The sequence below is a fragment of the Quercus robur genome, chromosome 11, assembly GCF_932294415.1.
Source record: "Quercus robur chromosome 11, dhQueRobu3.1, whole genome shotgun sequence".
Classification (NCBI taxonomy): domain Eukaryota; kingdom Viridiplantae; phylum Streptophyta; class Magnoliopsida; order Fagales; family Fagaceae; genus Quercus; species Quercus robur.
In genome coordinates this window covers 51,250,239-51,276,616 of record NC_065544.1, presented here as the reverse complement: position 1 = coordinate 51,276,616, position 26,378 = coordinate 51,250,239, and the positions used below count along the sequence as shown (strand labels likewise).

The 26,378-nt window shown below is 35.9% G+C and overlaps 1 protein-coding gene and 2 pseudogenes across 3 annotated transcripts; all 3 read right to left on the bottom strand.

Annotated features, from left to right (window-relative positions):
• Nucleotides 1-6,322: 6,322 nt before the first annotated feature.
• Nucleotides 6,323-16,023, bottom strand: LOC126706501 (protein CNGC15b-like; annotated as a pseudogene).
• A 1,519-nt stretch (nucleotides 16,024-17,542) lies between these two features.
• LOC126706502 (30 kDa ribonucleoprotein, chloroplastic-like) lies at nucleotides 17,543-20,321 on the bottom strand (annotated as a pseudogene).
• On the bottom strand, nucleotides 19,404-23,332 carry LOC126706499 (pentatricopeptide repeat-containing protein At2g37230-like). Of its 3 annotated transcripts, none has more exons than XM_050405998.1 (2): nucleotides 20,809-23,332; nucleotides 19,404-19,615 (listed from the first exon to the last, which is right to left on the bottom strand). In XM_050405998.1, exon 1 carries the CDS (start codon nucleotides 23,131-23,133, stop codon nucleotides 20,845-20,847), a length of 2,289 nt encoding a protein of 762 aa, XP_050261955.1. In that variant the 5' UTR covers nucleotides 23,134-23,332; the 3' UTR covers nucleotides 19,404-19,615; nucleotides 20,809-20,844. The 3 variants fall into 3 exon arrangements, with proteins under 3 accessions (XP_050261955.1, XP_050261957.1, XP_050261956.1); XM_050406000.1 differs by lacking the exon at nucleotides 19,404-19,615 and adding an exon at nucleotides 20,373-20,420; XM_050405999.1 differs by lacking the exon at nucleotides 19,404-19,615 and adding an exon at nucleotides 20,373-20,417.
• Between the last annotated feature and the right edge of the window lie 3,046 nt (nucleotides 23,333-26,378).

Below are 26,378 nucleotides of genomic sequence, written 5' to 3'. Positions count from 1 at the left end.
TGGAAACAGCTGATTTGTTGCGTTGATAGCAAGTCTCAATATTATGGCCAAAACGTTTGCAAAAATTGCAAAAACGTTTGTTGGATTGTCGGCGACGATTGTTGCAAGAGGAAGAAGACTTGTCCTTATTCTTCATTTTGAAGCAAAATATGCAAAAATAGACTGCACAAATGAAATCTACGCGAAAAACTGGGTAAGGAGAACCTGGACAGAAAAAGTCAACCCTGGAAAAGTCAACGGTCAAAGTCAACGGTCAACGTCTGGTCAACGGTCAACGGTCAACGGCCAGCAGATGACGTCACAGGATGACGTGGCGATGACGTCAGCAGAACAGTGGATGCTGACGCAGTTAGGGCTAACGTGGCAGAGGGGATGACGTCAGCAGACCAGGTTCCGGCGCGTGGTGGCGCGTGTAGCGCGTGATCCGCGTCGCAGCAGCTTTGAGCGGTGCGTGGGGGCGCGTGCGGTCTCCGATGGAGGCGAGGCTTCCACGAATATGTAGATCGGCGCAGGACGATCTCAGTGGTACCTTCAAAAATGAAATCGGAGCAATATTCGCAGCGGTGATGCAAAGGGCAGTGGTCTGTGCAGTGTGAAACTCCTTAATGACGGCGGCTGCAGGTCCGGAACCCAAGGACGATGGCTGGATGACGTCGGAGGTTCAACGGCGAGAGGCTGCAGCGGCAGTTGTGATGGCGGAAGCATTAGTAAAGAAAGGAAGTCGCACTAATGAAGACAAGACTGCTAAGAAAAGGTCAGAGCAGTGGCTCTGATACTATGTTAGAAATACAGAATAATTGTATTGTATTTCATGAATGAAAGAATATACATCACTGCCTTTATATAGGAGGCATATGTGTGCAGTACAAGTAGAGTGTAGTACAAGTACAAGTGTGCTATACAAGTAACCTAATTGGGCCTAAAGCCCATAACATAATACACGTTAACAAAATATAGTTTCAGTTGTATAACTTCTTTAAATCATATAACTTTAGTTAAATGATTTAATGTCTCATATAATTAAATACACGTATATGGTGTTATGAATTATGAATCATAATGTAATGAGTTGAAAGAAAATTTTTTAATTGGGTTTGAAAGAAGACTTTGTTCTTTAATAATTAATGAGAATTCTAGAAACTTTGGATATTAGTAGGTGGAGGTGGAACAAAGAGATAAAACTTTCAACCTTTTTAATACCCCATTTATAGCATTACTCAATGATCTAAGGAGAATAAACCTGAATATTGCTCCGGATATTCTATGGCCCACTAGTATCTATTTGTTGGTGGTGGTGGTAGTACTACGTAGAACTTCATAATAGACATGATAGAGTACTTAGGAGAAAACCACTAATATGGATTGATGCTTTGTATTAGTTTAAACCTTTTGGCAATTGAAATAGAGCTTGATGCTAAAGGTGTGCCTGGCTGGGTTTCTGAAGAATTTAATAATTAATAGTAACATCTATTAAAAAGATATTGAATGGAGTCGTAGTCATTGGCTACAAATAAGTTTGTAGTTAAACTTTTTTTTTTTTTTTTTTTTGAGAAACAATTTTTAGTTAAACTTGGGTCCTTCTATTTAAGTTGATTTTCAGTGTGTGTTTGACAAAAATTATTTTTGCCAATTTATTTTACTATTCAGCTTATTTTTGCTACTACTTATGAACCCCCACTGCACTTTTTGGTACTATTTATAAGTCTTATTGTACTATTTCAGCTAACTTTTACATTTATCTACAGTATTTTCAATAAAAAGTTTTCAATTTCAGCAAAATAAACTTATTCTAAACAAACCATCAATATTGCTTGACATTTGTTCACTTAAGCTTAAAAATAAGAATAAGTTTGAGGTATGGTTTTTTTAAACTTTTATTTTTCCTAAGTACACTTATTGTTACACAATAAAAACTTTAATTCCCTAAAAAAAAAAAAAACCACACATTAAATAAAGATAAGTCAATGAAAATAAATTATTCTAAACACTCTTAAACATTACTTTCTTGTTTCTAAAAAAAAACTAATTTCTTTTGCATAATTTAGAAACATAAATTTAAATTTGATAAAATAATTTAAGGAAAAAAAAAAAAAATCTCACCTTTACTTTGAAAGTGATACCAATTATATGGAATTCAGAAAGATTATAAGAATCTAAAAAGTGGGCAATAGAAATGAGGAGCAATTGATATGGTTTCCTTAAATACAAAATGTCTCCTATTTTTGGAACACATTGATGATCCAGGGGACTTTCCATCATCAGATTGTTGCCATTCCGAGATGTATTGCCCTCCCCAGGCAACATCATTAGTCACAATTTAAAGGTTTTTTTTTTTTTTTTTTTTTGGTGAGTTTTAATGTTTTAGCAAAAACCTTTAGATTTACAAAATTAAGTAAACTCAAAACACGTTTTTGAGAGTTTCTAAACCTTGAAAGCATATTAAATCCCACCGTAAGGCTGTTTGTTTGATGGAAAATTTGCATTTCGATATAGCTTCGAGAATATAGTCTTGTTTCAATTTCAAGATAGTTTGATGATGAGTTCAAACAAAATTAAATGATCAATCATGAACTTTTAATACTAGTCTCAGCTCATTTACATCCCGTCTGATTTCTTAGCCAATTACACGCCTCTTACATACTAAGATACTAAAATACACCCAAAATAAGAGACCCACTTACATGTTCCTCGTAACAATTTGCACATCAATTTCTCTTTAGGGTTTTTAAAGGTTAGGGGTTCTTATCAAATTTAATTTTAAACAAAAACAATATGCAATGGGATTTATATTTATTCGACAAGTATTTGAGCTGTTTTTGGTTTAATTCAATTCCATTCCAGTTTGCCCATTAGAACAAAATATAATGGTCGACGTGTCGTTAAACATGAATTGTAGCTCTTGCCCAAACGACAACTCGTGTTCTGATGAACAAGAAGTCTAGCTGTCGTTTTAGCAAATATGTGTTATTCTCTGAGTTGAATATTGCTAAACGAGATGTCGTCAGCTCAAGAGGGTTGAAGTTGTTAGATATTTTTTTGTTAGTGTCTCTGTTATATTCAGGTCCTAACATTTCTCTTTAAAAAAATTCCTACAAAATCAGTGTGTGCAATAGTGAATTCTTTCTCCCATTCTTTAACGTACTCAAACTTTCCTCTGTTTTCATCTCTCTTCTTTCGCTGCATAAACTTCTCGACACTTAAGCAATAGTGACTAGACTAATAATTTTAATACAATTATTATTCGTGCATAACAAAAAGCATATTGAGCAATATGATATAAAGTTCTAAACAGAATATATATAACTATATAAGAAGATCCAACTTTTAAAATATAGTATATAATGTACGTACATTAATCAAAGCCCATTTTATCATATACTATCAACAAACTTTGTTAAATGATTCAAAGAAATTGACTTCAATTAGTTGATAAATTTTGAATAAAGTATAATATAATAGAATATGAATGACTATGTCTGCATGCATGCATTATTGTTTTGCGACCGACTATGTTGTCAGTTATGGCATAATAGCATGAAATGATGATTAGATTTGCCTCATAAATTAAAGGGGGAAAAAGAAAGTTTATTGTGGGTTTGTGGGTTTTATTTTCTTTGATTACAAGATACAACTGAAAGGATGATGTAGGGATTATTGGTCTCTAAATGCAGAGTCTAATCATCAACACCTGTCCCTTTTCCCAAGAGGACAGTCCTGCCAAGTCGTGGTCCCTGACTCCCTTGCCACCGGCCTGCATTTTGCCTCTGTGTTCATCTACTCCTTTCTATTGGTCCTATCATCTTGCACATTGCATAACAATATTGATGTGTGCTTCAATTTTTATTTTGCTTATTGAATGCTGTGCCTCAATTGAAAGTTTGTTTATGTTAACTTAAATATATATATATATATATATATATATATATATATAGCAGTTTATTTTCACTTACTTTATGTATAACTTATTAAATCAAAGAGGAAGAAGAAGGCAATCTCATGCTAAAATCCCATTTCAACAATAGAAATTCATGAGAAAAGAAAGTATGTTAGAGATATTAGTCCAATAGTATAGGCCTAATTTCAGTCTTATTTTGTGTGTAAGTCAAGTCTCTTGTAGTATAAGTCTATTAAGTAAAGTTAGTGTGTGGCTAGTTTATGATTTAGCCAAACATATATGCCAATGTTGGGTTCATTGTAATACAAGATTTGTGCTTCACTCTTATCATAGAGATATAACCTTAAGGGAATTTTTTTTTTAGTGGACTTAAGCCATCAAACTAAACCATGTACCTTTCATGTTTTTCTATTACTCTATTTGATGCAAAATCAATCTCTAACAAAATATATACCTTAATCTATGAATATTTTTAATTTTTATGTAATAGATTTCACTTACCAAAGGTAAAGGAAATCAAATGTTAAACTTGATCTGGAAGAAAAAACAATTATTATATTTAGGTAATCGTCTTAACTTAAACCTTACATTGTTGGTCAAGGGACATAATTCAGATGTCTTTGGATTCCAACCCTATAATGAATAATGAGTCCTCACAACGTGATACTCAAATAGGCAACAACGCCAATCGTTAGTGGCTCTCTTGAACCTGGCAAAGTGGCAATATACTAGTCCAAAAATGTGCAATTAATCATGTCCCTGTGGGACCTGGGCTCTACATTATCCAAAATTATCTTTGTTATTAGAGGTGATGTGTCTATATTCTATATCACATTGGTTTCTAGTCTATAGGAGCATATGAATTTGAATATTCACTGCTCACTTTCTACAAACATTGCTTCTGCTTATAAATATATTGTTTTGTTCCTTCTGCTTTTCTCTCTCTTTCATTTTTTTTCTCCCTTTCATAATGCTTGCATGTATGTAGACTAAGACTGTTCAGTGTTTTGTCTTTTTCATTTTTTCCCAAGATTTAGCATGTTTTCTTGTTTTCAAACATAGATAATAGATTTACTATGCTCCTAGCTTAATTATGGAAATTATTCTAGGTTTAGGGAAAAGCCAAAAAGGGTTGTTCGAACCTTAAATGTTTTTATTAGAAATAGAAAAAAAAAATCATTTGATCTAATTAGTTGATAATTATCTTTATAATTTTTAGTATCACATAACAGGTCCTAAAAGAGTAATACTAGAAACACAATTTTTCTATAATTGATTAAGAGATGATAAATTGTAATTGATATAGCATTATTAATTTTCAAATAAATACATTATTTTTATTATGAATCAATCACTACTCATGAAAATTTTTGTATCCTTAGAGACTTGTTGAAAAACATTAATAGAGAGAGACAGAGACAGAGAGAGTTTCCTGATTGAGAAATATGAAGTTTCTGACTAGGTTTAGGGACCCTTGATTGTTTCCCATGTTGATTTTGTCCCACTTTTAGATGCTATCATATGTTCCACCATCATAAGGTGTCCACCTCCCTTTTCATCTCAGCCAATCTTCTCTACTAATCTCTAGGAAATGTAAGCTCATAACCTTTTGTTTTTATTGTTTTTTGTCTTTTAATCTCTTTAGATTTCATTGGGTTCAGCTTAATACTCATTCTCAAAGCATGCAAGGAAAAAGAAATATGTCTGTTATGGACTTCATGTCGTAATTAATTCATGTTTAGAGGGACAGCTCCAAATAGTGTTGTGAAATATGATTACTTTCTTCTTCTTTTTTTGACATGAAATATGATTACTTAAAATGAAAAATGAAGCACAGAAATCTATATACATAGGATTCGACTATATGCAAGGAAATATAAACAAGAACTTTCTGGCCACTCCTTGAAAATCTAATTTATGGAGTACGAAAATTTTCTCAATGGCTAGTCCACAACTCTAGTGGTTCACAGGGCCTCATGTTTCTAGCTTTCATGTCTACCATTTTTTTTTTTTTTTGCTAAATTCATGTCTACCATTTAAGTTAATGGAAGTTGTTTTTTTTTTTTAATAATTTTTTTTTAGCATAAGTCAATGAAAGTTGGAGAATAGTTTTGAACAACATTGTCACATGTAAAATTCTTTATCGTCTAGGCCTCTCCAGTATTGGTTCATCAATAGATAGATGTTGCCATGACTGCTCTCCTTCACCCTTTTTCTTCCAGCAAAACATTGTCTCATGTAAATATTCAAATTGCTTGTGATCACTCTGTGGGTGTGCTTGCTACATGACCCTTGTTTGTTCTTAACACCAAAGATGCTAGTAGAGCAAGATCATTTCAGACAAATAAGGGAGAAGAAAAAATATCCAACAAGAAGTACACAGGCTATGTTTTATTTTCCCATCTCCCAAACAAAAGAACAATATAATAGGAGGAAAAGAAGAATAAAGAATAAGTGTGGTTACATCCATTACTGATGCCGCACATACAAGATGAGAAACAATAACCTAGAATACCCTATTAAGTTATCATTCTTAACAATGAAAGAAGGCCTAAGCAACAAAACCTACATGAGAATAATCAATGTAAAGACTTAACCACTAAGGCATTGCCATGAATTTTGTGCCCAAACCTGCAGAATAGTAAGGTAACACAAAAGAGAACTAAATACATACATATATATATATATATATATATACTGATATTTGGCACTTCACAAAGTACAAGGATTTTTCTTCATCTATCTTCAACAGTAAAATCAGGTTCAACTGGCTTCTGTAATCAGTTTCAAATGTCAAATTGACTCCCACACCTCTTGCTTCCACCTCTCCCAGTGCTTACTGCCAATTTTGCTGCATACGTTGTAAAGCTTGACCCATATGGAGGGAAGGATGAACTCTCTTCTAGTGCAGATTTAGGCACAGATGCCACCAGACTCTCCCTCTTCTTGAGCTCAGCTGCTTCTTTCAGTCTTTTATGTCGAAACCAAGCTGCTTGTATAAAACATGCAGCCCATGTCCTCCATTGGTGAGAGTGAAACCTAAGTGTCTGCCTGAGTTTCTTGCTGTGCAGAGTGCGGAATTGGGCTGCTACAAACTGCAAGTCCTCAGCAACGAGAGCAAAAGCTTCAACTTCGGTGATGGCTTTTACTGAGCGTGTAGATGAAGGAAGCACAACATTTGGACGAGGGTCCAGGGCCCAGGTTAGCAATTCTTCACCACAAAGTCCCCTGCTCCAATGCTGCATGAATTGAAGAAACCAGTGCAACCACCATTGGTGGTGCAAGAGTCTAAAAGTGGCCTCGTACAATGAAAAGCATCTCATTGACAGGATCACCCTCACGATCTAGGCAAGTGCTAGGTGTACATAGGCAAGGTTTCAGCCTTTCACAGATGCATCTAGCATCCTGCCATCCATTTGATCAAAGAGTGGTACCTGTTTTACATTTGTAACAAGAAGTTCAAAATCAGAATAAGGTCTAATGACTGTTTTGTTTGTAATTGCAAGTTCATTGTGACCCATTTAATCTGAAAAAAAAAAGACGGATAAGAAAGGGATCTCTCTGATTGTAACTACTATAGTATGTCATGTAGGTATTATTTAAAGCAAGTAATTGAAATGAAACAAGGCATACATTGTACTCTGACCAGAAAATGTGATATTTGTTTTCCATCCATGCACTAGTAAATTATTTATAACAAATAGATTACTTTAATCACCATCAAGAATTGAGCTTAAGTAACTTGTTGAGAAGTTCACAAAATTGTTCTATTAATGGAAAAGAGAGAGGAAACCAAAACTTACTTTTCGAACTAGATCTAAACACAGGTGGCGTTTGATTTCTCGTCTGAGATCCATGGGGAGATCTTTAAGAATGGCTTCCTCATCAACTCCCCGAGTTGCAACCCATCTGTATTGATCATACCTTCACACACTCTGCTTCAAGTCACATGGTAGTTGCCTGTGATGCATCCATTGTTCTGTATCAGTCCTCCTAGCTCCCCACTCTTCCAGTCTCATAGTTGTGGATTGGAGGTACATCTGTCAAAATAAATGGCAAAAAAGGACTTAAAAATTTTGATAGAGAAAGTGTGTGAATAACCTTCACAAAGGAAAATGAATTCTGTCAGCTAAAAAAAAAAAAATCCAAGATCCAGCAGCTTAAGTTAGAAACTTTACTGTAAAATTTAACAGAGCAGTGCTGAAAGTAGTGATCTTCCAATTTCTAATTAACAATTCTGTTTTAACATCTATTTCTTTGTCATAATGGAATGATTTTACAGAACACCAAAGAAACTTGAAATTAATTGAATGTAGCATCAACTAAGAACAGTATGAACCTTGCATAAAAACATATAAATTTATCTAGGTGTGAACCTTTTATGAGGCCTAACACTAGCAGCACAGAGCCATACATTCTGAAGATGAATTTCTAGGACCTGAAAAGATGTTCTCTAACAGCTAGACCTACCTGCATATTCCCTATAAGCAGTGCAAAAAGCACCAATCCAAGGATCACAATGACAAAAGCAAAACTCATTTCGCCAATATAAGCGCTTGTGATGAGATTCTGTCCCAAACTGCTGCAAAATTGATAGATTTGGTTAGAATAAGAAACATGGGAGAGTGAATTTCATTTTCTGAGAGCCAGGGGGGAGGGGGAGGGGGGGGGGGGGGGGGGGGGAAATCAAATTTGATATAAACCATTCTATATTGCATTGCATAAACATAAGGATGAATGCATCTTGTTTCTAATAGCATTTGAGATGAAACTATTACTAAACAAATTTCAATTCACTCTAATCAATCAATATATATATATATATATATAAAAGCAAAGAACTCATGCGGGGGAGCATGAGGTCCTACCATGTGGCACTCTATTTGAGCTTTATTAGACCAATTATTGCATTTGACCTTCCAAATCGTCTTCACTTGAAAAATAAATTCCAACGTCCTTTAAGAAAATGAAAAGATGCACATTACTTATTGCTTTAGCAAAATCCAATTCACCTCTTTCTCTTTCTTAACTCTTCAGTTCCCCTTTGAATTTGATGCACACTAATATATTTCTTTTTAAATATATATATATATATATATATATGTGTGTGTGTGTGTGTGCAGAGACCTCATGCTCTGCCATGTGGCGCTCTGTTAGACCAACTAGGAAGTTGCCCGCACGATGCGCAGATAATGCTATATAAGCTTTTACATAAGATGATTTTGAAAAATGTAGTAAATACATTATAACACAAACGGTGAATATTTTCATTGCTAAAATCACCTACAATTATAGCTGAAACTTATGAACAAGTAGGCATATTTTGTTCCCTACCATTAGTTGATCATGAACCCAATTAACTGTAAGCATATGTTGTACATATCAGACTCGTTGAACCTATCACTTTTCATATGAAATTTCTAACCAAGGCATTGATCTCATCAAGCATCCTCAATAATATTTTAACTATATATAGTAGTGTCAAGGTCACATAGTTGAAGAAAAACCCTGTTTTGCACACCCAAAGAGATTTTTTTTTTTTCTTTGAGAAGGCGCCAAAGAGATTGATAATGGGCTAAGTGCTTTGCCTAGACATGACTCACTATGTGACCTTGACACTACCATATATAGTTAAAATATTATTGAGGATGCTTGATGAGATCAATGCCTTGGTTAGAAATTTCCTATGAAAAGTGATAGGTTCAACGAGTCTGATATGTACAACATATGCTTGCAATTAATTGGGTTCATGATCAACTAATGGTAGGGAACAAAATATGCCTACTTGTTCTTAAGTTTTGGCTATAATTGTAGGTGATATTAGCAATGAAAATATTCACCGTTTGTGTTATAATATATGTACTACATTTTTCAAAATCATCTTATGTAAAAGCTTATATAGCATTATCTGCACATCATGCGGGCAACTTCCTAGTAATTTCAAAAGGATGAGGTTTTTGCAAATTTATTATCACAATTGATACTGATCCTCTCTCTTGTAATAGTACCATTTGTAAGGATGGATATTTCCTTCAACTAATGAGTAACGTAATGAAACAGTTGGCAGTTTTCATACTGTAATGTCTAGTCCAGCCAAAGAGATAGTTACCTCAGATTCCTCAGGCCCCACCAAACACAGAAGTAGTACTTGTTGAACCTTGAGGCTGTAGTTCCAGAAGTCACTGCCTCACCATAAATGCCAAACTAAAAGAAGTCACTAGTTCCATCACATAGACTTGAGATATTGCTGGATTTGAACCAAGCAGCTCTTATAGGGTTATCTGCATCACTGCAATATAAAAACCAATATTTGCAATCATGTTGTTCAAGACTGCAAACTTTCATCCAACATTCTTCTTGTAGTAGAATGGATAAGAGGTACCAACAAGATCCTAAAACCTTTTCAACAATAACAAAAAAGAAAGAACAAGTGGAGTCAAATTTACATAATTCTGAACTAATCACAGAAACCAATCAAGCTCATAAGAAATCCCACATTCGCAAACATTAAACAGAATAAAATCTTTTAGACAATGCAGACTGTCTAAAAATACTTTAGCATTTACAGGTACTTATTGACTGCATCACAAATCTCAGTCAAGAAAGTCATTTTTAATTGTAACTTACATGACTTGCCAACATACAGAGCATCAGATTGTATACAGCTCCAGCCCATGCTGTTTCCATCATAACCCCATTGGCGTTGACAATTTCAGATGTGAGTGGATAGATATGATATAATCTCAGGAGGTACTGGAAAATGATAAGGAAGCGAACAACAATACTTGTAGGGGTAATTTCTGAACCTCTTAAATTTGGGATTGCAGCCCAAATCAATATCTGCCATAATATGGAAGCTTAAACATATGAGGCTATGATGTTTAGAATTACAAGTTTACATTCATCCAAATAAAAATTTTAAAAAAATATATATTGCAAGTTTACAACTGTGTCTAGTGAACCTACTTAGCATTCTCTGTAATGGTGGCATTGTAAGTTTAATTTAGCAAAGGGCAAAAAATATGAATTCTCAAAACATATATTAGAAAATCAGAAGAGGACTAATCAATTAATCGTGTCCCCCTTTTATTTGTTGAGTCAATCATGTCCTTTTTTGACAGTATAATTGGATAGTATCCAAGAATACCTACAAACAGGCCTTTATGCACTTTCTGAATGCAAAGGAACGCAGAAGAATGAATTCTTTTCGAGCAAAATGTGTGCACAAGAACCCAAGAAGAAATAGAATTCCAATCTTGGTATATTCAAAGCATAAATGTACAGAAAACTAGCTACATACCTGTGGAAGGGGTAGGGCAGTCACAGGGTCTAGCCAAAAGCCTTTGCGAAGGTATCTTGAAGCAATCTTAGAAGGGTCAATAACAAGATCTCCTCTCCCAAATACTCGAGAGGAAGGAGCAACATAAGCCGTTCGAAATCTAACAAAAATCTGAACAATGTAAAATGCATCAATCATTGACCGAATGATAGTAAGGGCTACTTCAAGGGACTCCATATTTTCAATGCACGCCTCTTCCTTAGCCACTGGTAAGTAAAAAAACAAGGGGTCCACGAAAAGAGAAAGCAAACACGCCAACAAGAAGATTTTGTTCCATCTGTTTAAAACAGGTCCCCGAGGATCCAATATTATCTTCTTTACCACATCATAATCCTCAGAGAAGACATTGGAAAGTTCTCTTCCGAGAGAGTACTTGCCTATTGCATCTTCCTCAGTACTCTTCAGGCACATATCAGGTGCCTGTTTATCATTGATGTTATGAGTTGGCATTAACAAATGACTATCATTGGGTGGTGTACAGTTTGCAGTTTCAAGATCATCTTGAAATCTGAAAGTTCAAAATATTAAGAATTTCAGTACAATATTGAATAGGGAATTGTGAATACCAAATTCTCTACACTTTTGATGATCAATGCTCAAAGTGATTATCAGTGCATGCTATAACTAAAATATTATCAGCTTTACGTCATGATCCTTGCTAGAGCAAACATACCTCACAGATCTTGATCTACCAGTAGCCATAGCGTTTGAGAAAAAGCAGAGATGTGTCTTCAATCAGTGGATTTGATCTACCATGAAAATATACCGCAGCACCAAATTTATTAACCACCACAAGAACACTCAAGACACATGAGTCAAGCAACTTTTTCTGTACATAGACTTGTTACGAATCATGTGAAAGGAAAAGTATACCAAATTTTTATAAGCCAAAAGTACTATCTCATTTTTCATGTAGAAAGTGAAGTTAACCTGTGAGTTTCATCACATTAGCTCTTAGCAAGTTGCAACAAAATAAATGTTTTAGTTTGTTTCATAACATTGTTTCATGTTCAGATGAAATGTAAAGTAACACCAGATGCAATCCAGAACCACAAAAATCTCGAACAATGTAAAGTGGTCATTACTAATTCTTGCATTAACATGCCAGCTTAAAGGAGAAAAGGGTCACTCAAAATAACAATTATAAAGCAGAAAATTAGAAGAAGAAAAAATATCTATTAATTAGACAAAACAAAACCCATGAAGTTAAGAATGAAGCAGGCACAGAGTCCACTGAACAATTCAAAAGGACAGACATGAAAACTTACAATTAAGGAATGCTGAATATTCTCTCTATATCTTCATCCATGGGTTTTCACCATTTCAGTGGGAACCTTTATAAGGGAGTGTGAAGCTCATGGAACTTATAACTATGTATAAAGAAACCCATAAAAAATAAAAAATAAAAAAAGGTAAAGGCATATAGGATTATGGGGCAGTTCACATAACTACAACGTATAACTCATTTTAGTTTGTAATTTTCTTACTTTGTTTAGTAACCACTCTTGTTTTTGTCGACACCAACTTGTTTTGGACTTTTGGGTTTCAAAATTATCTATTTTTTAGCATCTTGGCCATTGAAAAATAACATTAAAACTATGAATAATTCAAGTATCACATACTTTCATACATATTACAACAAATTACAATCTATCGCGTAAGATAATTGTGGCAAAGAATGTGTGAAGGTGAATTATCCTAAAACTGTACAACATTCGGCAATGGAAATGTGTACCCAAGTACTAAAACCAGTGGTCAGGGACACAGAAGATATTTTAATTTAGGTGAATGAAAGAGTTAAAACTTAGCTTCAGGTTCCAGCCAAAAAATGGGAAGCACGCGGTTTTAATAAGAAGTAGAGGACCCACTTTTTGTTGAGTTGGGACTTCTTTTTTCACTATTTCCTTACTGACAGAGGAGGGAATCGAATTTTTGAAAAAATATAAATAAATGAAAAAAAGATTTGTGAGGTCACTGCTCATTGACTTCCACACCAAAGTCCAAGCCATGCTGATATGCTTCCCCTTAAAGCTTACAATCTATCATTTCTATTTGATCATAACCTGTTAGATATATATATATATATATATATATATATATTGGAAAAGCTTAAAATTTATTGGCTTTTCTGGTCACAAATATAGTTACTGTATTTTAGATAATGTCATTGTACTGTAAAACTCAATATAATCTTGAGTAAGATTAGTTTCATACATATATTATTTTTGGTGGTAGGGAACAAAGGTTGTGCAGAATAAAGTAATTTGCAAAAGCTGCATACATAACTTCATCTTGAAGCTATAGATTTGCTATTGAGCAAAAATGTAAGAAAGATGAAAGATTCTTCATAAAGACATGGTAAAGACTGAAGTCAGCTGCCATTTATTAGATTATATAGTATCTATCTTCTTCTCACATGGGCGTTTGCGTCAAACTTGTGTTGTTTTTAAAATGACACTTTGATTCGGGAGATCGAATATTAGCCACTGGGACATTAGCATTCTAGAGCAGTTTACTAGTCCCCAGTGGAAAAATTATTGAAGAGGACAATTAAGTTCTAAAATTCTAATAGAAAGTGAGGTACTAAGAATTGCTTGGGATGTCATAATTATTAGGACTATGGTTTTTCACCTCCTATTTGCTAATGATACCATTCTTTTCTGTGATGCCTCTAGAGAGAAGATTCTTTCTATTAGGCTAGTTTTGACTTGCTTCCAAGCTTTTACTTGTCTAAAGGTGAATGCGGGGAAAAGTGAAATTGTCCCTATTCCCCAGCTGTGTAACATTCAGCATTTGGCTAATATCCTTCAATGCAGGGTGGGCAGTTTGCCTAAGATTTACTTGGGTATGCCATTGGGTACTTCGTATAAAACAGCCTCTATTTGGAATCCGATCCTTGAGAGGATGGAAAAAAAGCTTTCAGGTTGGAAGCGGCTTTATTTGTCAAAGGGTGGTAGACGCACCTTGCTGAAAAGTACCCTTTCAAGCCTTCCGACATATTACCTTCCCTTTTTACCATCCCTAAAGCTGTGGCGTCTAGATTGGAATGCATCCAAAGGAACTTTTTGTGGGTTCATCAGTTAAGTGTTTCAAATATCCTTTGGTGGCTTGGGAAAAGGTTTGTTTACCGCGTGAGTTGGGTGGTTTAGGACTTCAGAAGTTGGTGCCTTTTAATCAGGCCCTATTAGGGAAATGGCTTTGGAGGTATGGCCATGAAATATGGGGAAAGAAAAGGGGGTTGGTGCACTAGAGCTTGTAGTAGGGCTCATGGTTGTGGGTTATGGTGGAGTATTAGTGAAGGGTTGGGGGATGGTTCTCGTATTCTTTTTTGGCATGATAAGTGGACTGATGATGTTCCCCTCAAAACTCTTTATCCTCAGTTATTTTTGTGTTCAGCTAATAAGGAGGCTTGTATTTCTGAGGTGTTAAGCCCTCCTGTGGGTGATAATGATAGAGTGTGGAGTTTTAGCTTTCACAGGGACTTCAATGATTAGGAGCTGGCGGCTTCCTACTACTTTCTTCATTTCATCCATACCCGAATTCCTAGGGGAGGAGGGTGTGATAGGCTTTGTTGGGATCTTAATGGCAGTGGAAAGTTTTATACTCGGATAAGATTCGTAATGTAGCTCCTACCACTTTCCCTTGAAAGGAATTTGCAAAGTTAAGGTTCCTAAAATGGTGGCTTTTTTTATGTGGACAGCAACCCATGATCAAATTCTAACTTTGGATAACCTTATGCTTCGTGGTCGTCCTTTGGCGAATCGTTGTTGTAATGCGGAATCTGTGGATCACCTGTTACTTTTTTGTCCGATAGCTCATTCTTTGTGGATATATATGCTTCGGTTGTTTGGGTTGGAATGGGTCATGCCGGGTTCAGTTGTGGACTTATTATTTTACTGGTATCATTGGTTTGGGAAGCGTAGCTCAAATATTTGGGATTTGGTTCCAGGATGTTTAATGTGGACTATTTGGACTGAACGGAATCATCGGTCTTTTGAGAATAAGGAGAAAACGGTGGTTCAATTATTAGAGCATTGCCAGCGGACCCTCTTCGATTGGTCTCGTTGTTGGGGCTATTCGGATTGTTCCACCCCTTTAGATTTTCTTTCCTCTATTAGTATAGCTTAATGGCTGCTTCTGCCTTTTTGTTTCTTTCTTCCTTTGTTCACTACCGTGAACTTTGTGTGTTTTTCTTGCTATTCTTTTATTAATAATATTCTCTTTTTACTTATCAAAAAAAAAAAAAATGGTTTTGACAGTAAAATGACAAAAACATGGTCACACGGAGTATCTTCCAAAGTCATTTTACAGCTGTGTGTATCTCCATCCATCATTTACTATCATTACCAACTTTTACTAAGCTCGGGTCCAGTGTTTAGACAGAATTTTACTTACGAGCAATGGTTATTACACACATCTTTGTTTTTAATTGAAATCGTGACTTCACAGTTTCAGTTAAAAAGAAGGGTGTATGTACAGTGTGTGTAATGTGTATGTTACTGTGTGTAAGAGTTATTTAGCTTTACTTTAAACCCTGCTATAATTGGGTTTGACTTAATAATCTTCTTGTTATAAACCTGCATGATTTTATAGCTTGTGTACTATTCTAGCCTTGGAGAGTTAGATCACTGTCATGGTATACAGTTTAGGAATCCAAGACAACAATCTAGTTAGTCAGAGTTCCAATTTTTGAACTTACAATTTTGCAGTCCTGCTGTATGAGTAAGTCAACATTGAGAGTCTGTTTGGAATCCGCATATTTTGCTGAAACTGAAAATTTTTGCTGAAAGTACTGTAAATAAAAGTAAAAGTTAGCTGAAATAGTACAATGGAACCTATGAATAGTACAAAAAAGTACAGTGGAATCCATAAATAATAGCAAAAATAAGCTGATTAGTAAAATAAGTTAACAAAATTAATCATGCCAAACGACACTAAAACTTGAAATTCTAGAAGTCTGAGATCACCAATCAATGTTCTTGTATGCACAAACTAATAAATACAAGTAGTTTCATTGCCCTTTGAAAAGCCACTTCTTGGTTTCTAATTCTATGGCTATATATAGAAGAAAGAGAAAAAAAAAAAAAAATTGTAAATGTGATATGAAAGGGAGTAGGGGAATCAGTATAAGGCAGATGAGTGACTGCACAACTGTGACCGACCTGCATTGAAGACAGAGGTGGCCATGCATCAAAGCTTAACTGCCCAAATTTAAGTCAAGAATGGAGAAACAAAAGTACTAGTATTAATTCCCAACAGGCCTATTGTGAAGCACCAGTAGGCAATAGCTTCTTTTTAATTTCCATCAATAAACAACATTTTTTATTTTCTTCCAGCTTGCAGATAGAGCAAGATATAGAACAATTTTGACAAAGTAGAAGAAAGTAATTGATCAGAACAAACAATTGGTGCCAAAGAAAGAGTATGATTAGGAAAATTGAGAACTTAAAAAATGGAGGCGTCAATAAAACTATACCAAAACAAAGATAATGACATAATGTGTATATGTTTTAACCAAAATAACATGTAAATCATGCTTGCATAAACTCCTTCAATATTGATTATCGCTGACCAATTGTTGACTGACAATTAAACTTCCAAATGTTTTTTTTTTTTTGGTGGAACCCCCAGATGGGCTGAATTGGGTTTAACCAAAGGGCTTGTGCAAACTGATATCATATCAAGTCCATTTAAGTCATCATCTAGACAGCTACACCCAAAACCATAACATCCATAAAAGACAATCCGTAGCCACCCAAGTTGCCAAAGAATATAGATATTAATCAAACAAACAAGAAATTAAGACATCCATGCCAAAGTCATCCACACTAACAATCACATGGATTGTGAGCCACTCACTATTACAGTTTATTAAGCGTTCTTCTATAGCCAGCTAGTATCTCTCGTTCTCTAAGGAATTCTTTAGTTCAACACAACAGCCTACTATTCACAAAGGAGAGGAGAGAAAAATATATAAATGAAACCTGAAGACCTTATTAAAACTATGCAACCCCAATACCCTACCATTAAAGCTCCACTCCTCTTAGCTTCCAAAAACCAAAAATAGAACCCCTTTTCTTCCCTATATATATCTTTAGGTCATTTCTTCAGGCCAAGGCCTAGAAACTGGCAGTGAAATCAATAAGGCCTTCCAGTGGGCTCACCATGAAAAGAAAGCATGGTACTTTTTCTCACAAGATTCAGAGTTTCATGGTTGACCAGAGCTAGAGGACTAGAAAACTCATCCAAGAAATTATCAAACTCAATTCTTTCATTCATCCTACAATTACAAAATCATCTAAAACATATTTGGGAAAGACAAACAATTAAAATACCCATGTACTGGATCAGCCAAAAGTCAAACAGATAGGCAACATATCAGTTTCTTATCAGGATTATGATACTCAGAACATACATAATCATCTTTCAAAAAACACATTTATCAGCTCGTCCATCTGTAGGCCCAGAAACTGCAGTAGTGCGAGGACCATTTTCTGTACATTCTTGATGGACAGCAGTAGGTTCCAGCTTGCACAACTTCAAGTCCCTATAACAAAGATAAGCATATTTTATAGTTTTGAAAAGAAAAAAAAAATACCAATGAGCTCTAGCTCAATTGGCAACTCTTCCCCTTGTAAGTTAAAGGTGAATTGTGGGTTGTGAATTTAAGACCCATTGGGTGCAAAATTGTAGCACCAAGGTAAGCAGGTAAGTTCATAACCATTTAGAAAACAAACGGTTAGTACCTCAGAACCTGAGCAGCTAAAGAAAGAACAAAAACAAAATAAAAGATCTACAGCAGCTTTTTTTTTTCCTATTCCTTTTTCTCTCTCTTTTATACATATCAAAGTAAACACAATCACAGGATTGAGAACAGAGGGGCTACAACACAATGATTTCATGAAATAAATAACTCCTAAACCCAATTTAATTTACAGTAGGTTAAGAGTTATACCCCATGTCTTTTGATGGTCAAGGACATTCGAATGAGTCAGAACTCAAAATTGACATCTTGGGGGCTTAGCGTCTGCCTGACTGACTCGTAGCAGTCTGCCTTTCAAGTCCTACACCAACAAATTTTCAAAGAGCAAAATGTAAATAAGTTTGGAAACAAGATTTAAACAAGTTATTGTGACATCGCATAGCTGCAGTCACCAAAATCAATCCAGTCTATGAATGGTGATTCGATTCAGCAGTAAGAAATGAGATCAGACATGTAACACATATTTACCATCTACCATATCTTAAAATATTTCAATGATATGTCAAAAATAGCTTCCAAACTCTAAGAGAGTTTCAGTTTTGCAGAATGAATGACACACTAGAATCTGAGAATGCACATTATATAAATATATCATTCATCTACAAACATATCGTATATTAGTATCAGATCAATTGAAACATTTTTTAAAATAGCCTACCACATATTAAACAAACTAGTTTGCATCCTCAAAGTTATATGCCCATCAACATTAGTGGCTATCTATATTGATATATCAAGAGTTCTCATTAACCTAGCCTGGATATATGTATCAGATTGATAATATCTGGTTAGTAACAAGATACAATCAAATAATTCATAATTAATATATACATACACACACACAAGCATAGAGCATGAATTTAGTGAATCTTACAACCCCACTCGTGGACTGAACATGAATGAAATTCAGAAAATGTTGACAAAAATTTTGGTTGTAAAATTACTATTTCAGTGAACATCAACTAATCAAGTGCCCTGCATAACCATCATTCAGATGACAAACAGGTAAATCATCATAAAGCAAATACTGGCTACCAAATAATTTTAATTATATACTAAGACTCGTAATGTGGTAAATGTTGTTGAACAATGGACCAAACAGAAAGAAAAGAAACTAAACAATATTGCTAATTAGCAATATTGGACATTGTGATAATTAATTATTTCTATGAGACTTCTGGTTGTATCAAGCAACTCATAAATAAAAGAAACACACATACATATATGTAACAACATATCTGCCCACAAAATGACATCCTCAGAAAGAGAGAGAGAGAGGAAGAGGAGTGATAATATACTTACAACACCATTCAAGTATTCAATAGCACTGTTGCCCTCTTCAGCAGAACTGTAGGTTACAAAACCAAAACCTCTTGATCTACCACTCTCCGTCATAAACCACCCTTGCTTCCATAACCTTTCCTTGCTCGCTAAACAAATTCTCAAGTGCTAAATCATCAACGCCCCATGCAAGGTTACCCACATGAACACGATTGGCAGAACCAAAACTTCCCCCACCTCTATTACCTCTAAAAGAAGAATCACCTCTAAAAGAGGAATCCTCCCTCCTAGGTGGAGGAGGTCCAGCATTCACCCGTAGTTCCCTTCCCTCAAGTTCCTGCCAAATGTTATGAAATTATGATCAGATGCAGTAACCATATCAGTCACATGCTCAAGAAGAATAAACCATAATATAAGTACACTAAAAATTTGTCCATTAAGCAATTACTACAATCAAAATCTGGTTGCAACGCCTGCCTCACACCCAAAAAGCTTCAAAACCGAATTTTATTCAACTTTAACCAAAATTGGCCTAGTTTCTAGCTCTGATTAAACTTTCTAAAAAATAAAAATTGTACCTAGTGCACAAAGGTCCCAGTTTTGCGAGGTCTAGGAGAGGTGATTGGTAGACCACCTTACCCCCAATTATTGTTTGGAGAGGCTGAAACCAGTACTCAAACATTTGACCTATTGCTTTTGGTGAGAGGCTCTTGCCATCACACCAAACTCTCTAGAAATAATTAATTTGGGGCCACAATCATGTTTTTGAGCTTGAACTCAGTAAAATAATTAAACAAAGAGGAGTTGATCTACCCCCAAAAAAAAGGTATATAATGGAATAAGAAAGCCATAAATTTGTCTTTTTTACTTTAAAAACCGTAGTAACAATACCATAAAGAAATAGAACTCATTACCAACTCAAGTAAATAGAATATGATTTACTTACATAGCCATTGAACTGTTGAGCAGCAGCTTCAACTTCCTCAACCGAAGACATGGTCACAAACTTTACAAGCACTAGCCTCATTGAACTTCAAACAGTACTGGCACATATAATGATGTATTCATTTTTTTACAAGTTGAGTCACTGAGAATTAACCATGGATAATGAAATCACTATGTAATTGTCATCATCAAAACTGCTGCCATTTTACAGCAAAGCTACATTCAGAATACATAATTAAAAACTTGCCAACATTTTCTACAGTGTGAAGGAGCCACAGTTTGGGCCTAGCCTCAGCTAGCAATAAGAAGAGATAAGTCTAATATAAACAAATGATAATGAGAAGTGAAATTTCAAATGCAATAATAGGCAGTAATCAGATCCATGTTTGCAAACAAAAGAACCAATAAGGCTACCTTCATTGAACTTAGTTGATTATAAATTCAATTGGAAAATTGTCAAGAGGAATTACAACCCCGGAACTGAAACAAAGCCACTAACAGATTACATTTCAATTCTAACGGCTTATTCCCCTAAGAATGAAACTTTTCTCATCATTTAAAAAAAGTTCATGCCTGAATTCTCACCTCAAAACAGCAGAAGAAAAGTGAAGAGACAGGACATTAGGCAGCAACAGTAGCATGTTTTTTCCCTTTTTTGCTCACATGGGACTTCTCTTCACCCTTAATCATTCTAGAGAGAATATCTGCTTGCTTTGTGTTTCCCTCCTGATTAAGACTCTTGATCAGATCCGCACAACTACTCCAATCAGAGGCCCCTCCTTTCTCCATTATTTTACACAATATTGAATATGCATTGAGTGTCTTCCCTGCTGCCAAAAGAGCATCCAAAACCTTGTCATAACTTGAAAAGTCTATGGTATAGTCTCTCTCCAAAGCAAAATCTAACAGCTTAAGAGCAGCAATTGTCTTCCCTTTCTCACAAAGAACAGACAAAAGACTGTCAAAATCAAGTGAGCACCCGTTATGCATAAATAGATCAATGCGTCCCAGGGCTTCTTCAACATGACCTCTCATGAGGAGGGCTTCCAAGATCTTAGCAACCAAATCCATATTTTCCTTCACCCCCTTCTCCACCATACTCTTCATCACCCGGCTTGCAGTTTGCACCCTCCCATCTTCAAATAAGCTCTCCATGACTGACCTGAATAGTGATGAATCCGGAAGATGCCCAGCTTCAATCATACTATCCAAAGCTGTTTTGGCATCAGCTGGTTCACCCTTGTTCAAGGAGCTCTTGATAAGCAATTTGTATGAATCTGCATCTCTAGAGACCCCTCTCCTATCCATGATCTTTAGAATTTCAAAAGCAGAATCAGGATTCCCTTCTTTAGAATGACCACAGAGCAAATTGTTAAAAGCAACTGAATCCAGAACACCCTTTTTCATCAATTGCCGGAAAAAGATTTCTGCTTTCCCTGTCTGCCCATGTTTGCACAGATATTGAATCATTGGGTTATAAGCACTAGGCTCCATATCCAAAGAACTCTGTGGCCTCAAGATGATTTCCTTCTCAATAAGCTTATCCAACAACTTAATGGCCTGATCATAGTCCTCAGCCTTGCAAAAATTCTCAATTAAGACACCATAATGACCAGCCTCTGTGGGTATGCTCAACCGAATCATCGCCTTTAGCACATCTGTAGCCGCATCCAAGTTACTGGACTTGCATTGGCAAGTTAACAATTTCATAAAGATGGAATTATCCTTAGGAGCAATATGCTTCTCAACCATCTCCTTCAATATACTTCGAGCCTCAGGCATTTTCTCTGCATCACAAAGCCCAGGCAACAAGGTGGTGTACGTAACATCATTAGGCTTAATACCAAAAGACTTCATCTCATCAAACAATCTCAACCCATCATCAACTCGCCCAACCGAAACATACCCCTTTACCATGGTAGTATAACTTATAACTGTAGGAGCTATGTTCCTCCCCTTCATCTCCGTAAACAACTTCTCTGCCTCATCCATCATCTTAAACCGATTATACCCATTAATCATAGTATTATAAGTGACCACATCCGGCAAAATCCCTCTACTCTTCATATCCTCATAAAACCTTTTCGCCGTCTCCAACCTCAACGACAAAAAGAACCCCCAAATCATCAAATTGTAAGTATGACGAGTTGGCTCAATCCCTTCATTCAACATGGCATTAAAGTACCTCTTCGCCATCATATACCGCCCACGCCTCATAATCACCTTAAACAAAGCATCATACGACTCCACAGTCCTCTCCACACCCAATTCCTTCATTTTCTGAAAAATCTTCACAGACTCCTGAACAATACCAGCTTTACCATAGCTCTCAATCATCAAAACAAACAATTCCTCATCCCATTCAACCCCTTTTTCCGGCATATCAAACAGTATGCACCTAGCATGGTTGAGCTTCGAAGCTCTGCCCAAAATCTCAATCATTTTCAAATGGGTGTCACGGTCATGGCGGACCAACCCGGCCCGCTCGACCCACCTGAAGAACTGGAGCGCGTGCTCCGAGTTCTTAGCACAATGCAACACATTCCAAACCAATGAATTATCGAACTCGGGCACCAATGCCCGGATCGAGTTCTGTAACCGGGTCGTCCAAGCCCGACTCGCCATCATTCTACATATAACATCCTCTATCTTTTCTGGGTTTCGAAAATTACCTCGTGGGGTTCTCTGAATCACCCTTGGCTCCCCATTTTCCGGGTTCGGGTTCTGGGGCGGTGGAGCTTCAGGAGCCGGAACTGGGTTTGGATTTTGATCCACGGAGGAGACAGAGTCGTCGGTGGTAGTGAAGAAGCGGAGGAGATTGAAGGTGGAGGAAGGGTTTAAGGTTCTGGGTATGGTGGGGAAAACCCTGGGGGACCATTGGTAGGGTTTAGATACAGACATGTAAGCCATTGATAGGATTTTGAGAAGTGAGAGTCTGAAATGAGAGTGTTGGAGACAGAGGAGGATTTGAGGTGGTTGGCCGGCGGAGTGGAGATAGGAGGCTATGGGTGATCGGTTGGAGGTGGGAGCCGGGTTCTGGGTTACAGTTTACAGAGAGAGAAGTCCATGAGAGAGAGAGACATCAGACGTATAGGCTTTTTTAGGGTTTTTAGTTTTTTTTTTTTTTTTTTTTAATAGGGGTGTAGTTAACTAGGTTAATTTTATTAAGTAATAATGTGGAATGCAGATGCTATTTTTTGGATTTTTTTTAAAAATAACTAAATCTTTCAAACTATTTTATTAGTTGGGCAACTTTCCAAACTATTTGCATTTCTAACAAATCGAGTCTATTAGACTCGATTTTGCCCTTTGAAAATACACTTGGAAATCGAGTGTGAGACACTCGATTTTCAAACTCGAGTGTCTCACACTCGATTTCCAAGCGTATTTTCAAAGGGCAAAATCGAGTCTATTAGACTCGATTTGTTAGAAATGCAAATAGTTTGGAAAGTTGCCCAACTAATAAAATAGTTTGAAAGATTTAGTTATTTTTAAAAAAAATCCTGGAAATAGGATTTTTTTAGAAAATAACAATAAAATTCAAACAATATCATTAGTTAGGAAACGTTTGAAACTAATTTGGAATATAACAACTCGAGTTCAGAGGGGACGATTTGTAAGGGATAAAATCGAGTATGGTTTACTCGATTTTCCTATTTTGCACTGTCCCCCAGGCGGGTCTGATATGCCAGAAATCGAGCTTGTAGGAGTCGTTTTGTAAGACTAGAAAACGAGATTAATAAACTCGGTTTGTATTCTTGCAAACCGAGTTTATTAAAGTCAATTTTTATAGGTGTAAATCGAGTTCAAGGAACTCGTTTTGTTTTCAAAATAAAGCACGTCAACCATCGCACTCCAGCACACACCAACACACACAAAAAAAAAAGCTAAGTTCAAACTCTCATTCCCCCTCTCACTCTCAGTCTCTGCACTCTCAGTCCTCTCACTCTCTCAGTCTCTCTCTCTCACGAGACATCTCTCTCACACGAGATTCTGAGCCTCCTTCGCCGGCACCGTCGCCGTCGCTGCCTTTCGCTTCCGTCGCCGTCGCTGCTCGCTTCCGTCGGTCTGAACTGGACTGCCTTTCGCTGTCTGAGTTTTGTTGTACAAATTCTGGTTCGTGGGATGGGAGTGAAATTGGACTGGGCATACAAAGAAACCGAGTTCGAAGGACTCGGTTTCTAAGCCTAGAAAACGAGTGTAGTGTACTCGGTTTCCAGTCTTTGAAACCGAGTGGAAGGGACTCGGTTTCCATGCTTTAAAACCGAGTCCTTTGGACTCGTTTTCCAGGCTTAGAAGTCGAGTTCTTTCCACTCGATTTCTCGCAATAATAAAATAAAAAACCCAGGAAATCGTCCCCTCTGAACTCGAGTTGTTATATTCCAAATTAGTTTCAAACGTTTCCTAACTAATGATATTGTTTGGGTTTTGTAGTTATTTTCTGAAAAATCCCCTATTTTTTACCTATATCATCTTATTAGAGCAGTTTGTAATAGGCAATAACCAGTTTTGTATCTAAATTTTATCTTTAAATATGAGCTCTCCTGTTTCTCAAAAATAAATAAATAAGGACTCTGCTGTGTGTTTTAGTGTTGGGTTGGGCTTATTATTTGAAGGTGAGGCTAAACATAGGCATAGCCCAAACTTATCATAACCTGATCATTAGAACTTTCAAGTTTGCAACTCTGTTTTGCTAAGCCCAAGTGAGGGCCATAACCATAAGATCCCTGAGTAAAAGGCTAGAATGCATGAACACTTTATTTTTGGGTGCCTTAGGGGGTGTTTGATTTGTAGGAATTTTCATCACTCAACTCTCAATTTTTATGGGCCCCACCTGAAGGATGCCTATTTGGTTCAATTTTTTATCTCAATTCTCATGACTCATTACTCAAAAAAGTAAGTTAGAGTCATGAAAATTGAAAACAACTTTTAGGAGTTTTCAAAAACTGAAAATTGAGTTATGAGATATAGGATATGGGTTTTGAGTGATGAGTTAACCAAATAGGCCTTTATTCATGTTGTACTTGTGTTATATTGGTTTTGTACCCTTTTTGTCATGTTACAATTTTTTAGAAATTGCTCATGTCGTACTCGTATCCTTGCTTCTTAGTTTAAAAGTCTAGTAATATAGAAAATTTTCTTACTAATGAAACTCAAAAATCATCCGCATCAAATCATGAATTATTTATGCAAAATAAGATTTTGTTGCAACACTTGTCTAAATTTAGGAGGCGATGTAGCTTATGTGAAACGTATTTTTATTATCTCTTTGTGTTTCTAAGGGTGAAGGAAGAGAGTATATATTATATAATGATTTTTGTGTGTGAAGAGAGAAAAAAGATTAAAAAATATTTAAAATTTTGATATTTAAATGAAATAGAGTATAAAATAGAAAATTTTAAGGAATGGTTGGTTAAAATAGAAAAATAGTAGTTACTTATTCAGAAAATAAACAGTAATTTTTTGTATAAGCTTACATGAAAGCTCTTGAAATTCAAAGTTCAAAGGAAGTGTGAAATAAAATGGTTTGAATGGTTTCAGATGGTGGAAAGTTCCAACATACGAGAAGATAGAATAATAGGGTGGCACTTGAGGTAGCGCAAATTGCTAGGAACTGTGGGGAGACACAAATATGGAAGTGGGTAGAGCCACTGATGGTGCAAGTGCAACACCTGCTTCAGCATACACACTCTTTGACTGTACTCAATGTTTTCTCTTAGTTTGAGCTTTTCTCCTATTATATTTGTGCCACATGTTTTCAGTTTTCTCATAAATAGGTACACAGCCTGCAACAAGTTTGCCCTCTACAAGCTCTTCACAAAGAAGGGGCAGAGAGTTTTGGGTTGTTTAATAAATTCCACATTTCCTTTTATCAATTTTGTAAGGGCCCATTTTTGACAAGTCCGATATACATAGCCCAAGAAAAAAATAGAAGGCCCTGCTGATATTGGACCCATTGACACAACCCCTTTAATTTAGCAGATTTAGAACAAGCTTGATCTTAATCAAAATGTATTCATTAGTCACATATTAAAAAATCAAAACTAACTACCGCGCATCCTTGGTGCAATGATCACTCTACAAGTATAAATGTTTGTAAGGTATGGGGGGCAAGGGTTAGGGTTCAAGCTTCCAAAAGAAAAATTCACACACAT

Bases quoted from the DNA above. Each gene is read 5' to 3' on its own strand.
- LOC126706499 (XM_050405998.1), bottom strand. From the start codon at position 23,133: ATGGCTTACATGTCTGTATCTAAACCCTACCAATGGTCCCCCAGGGTT.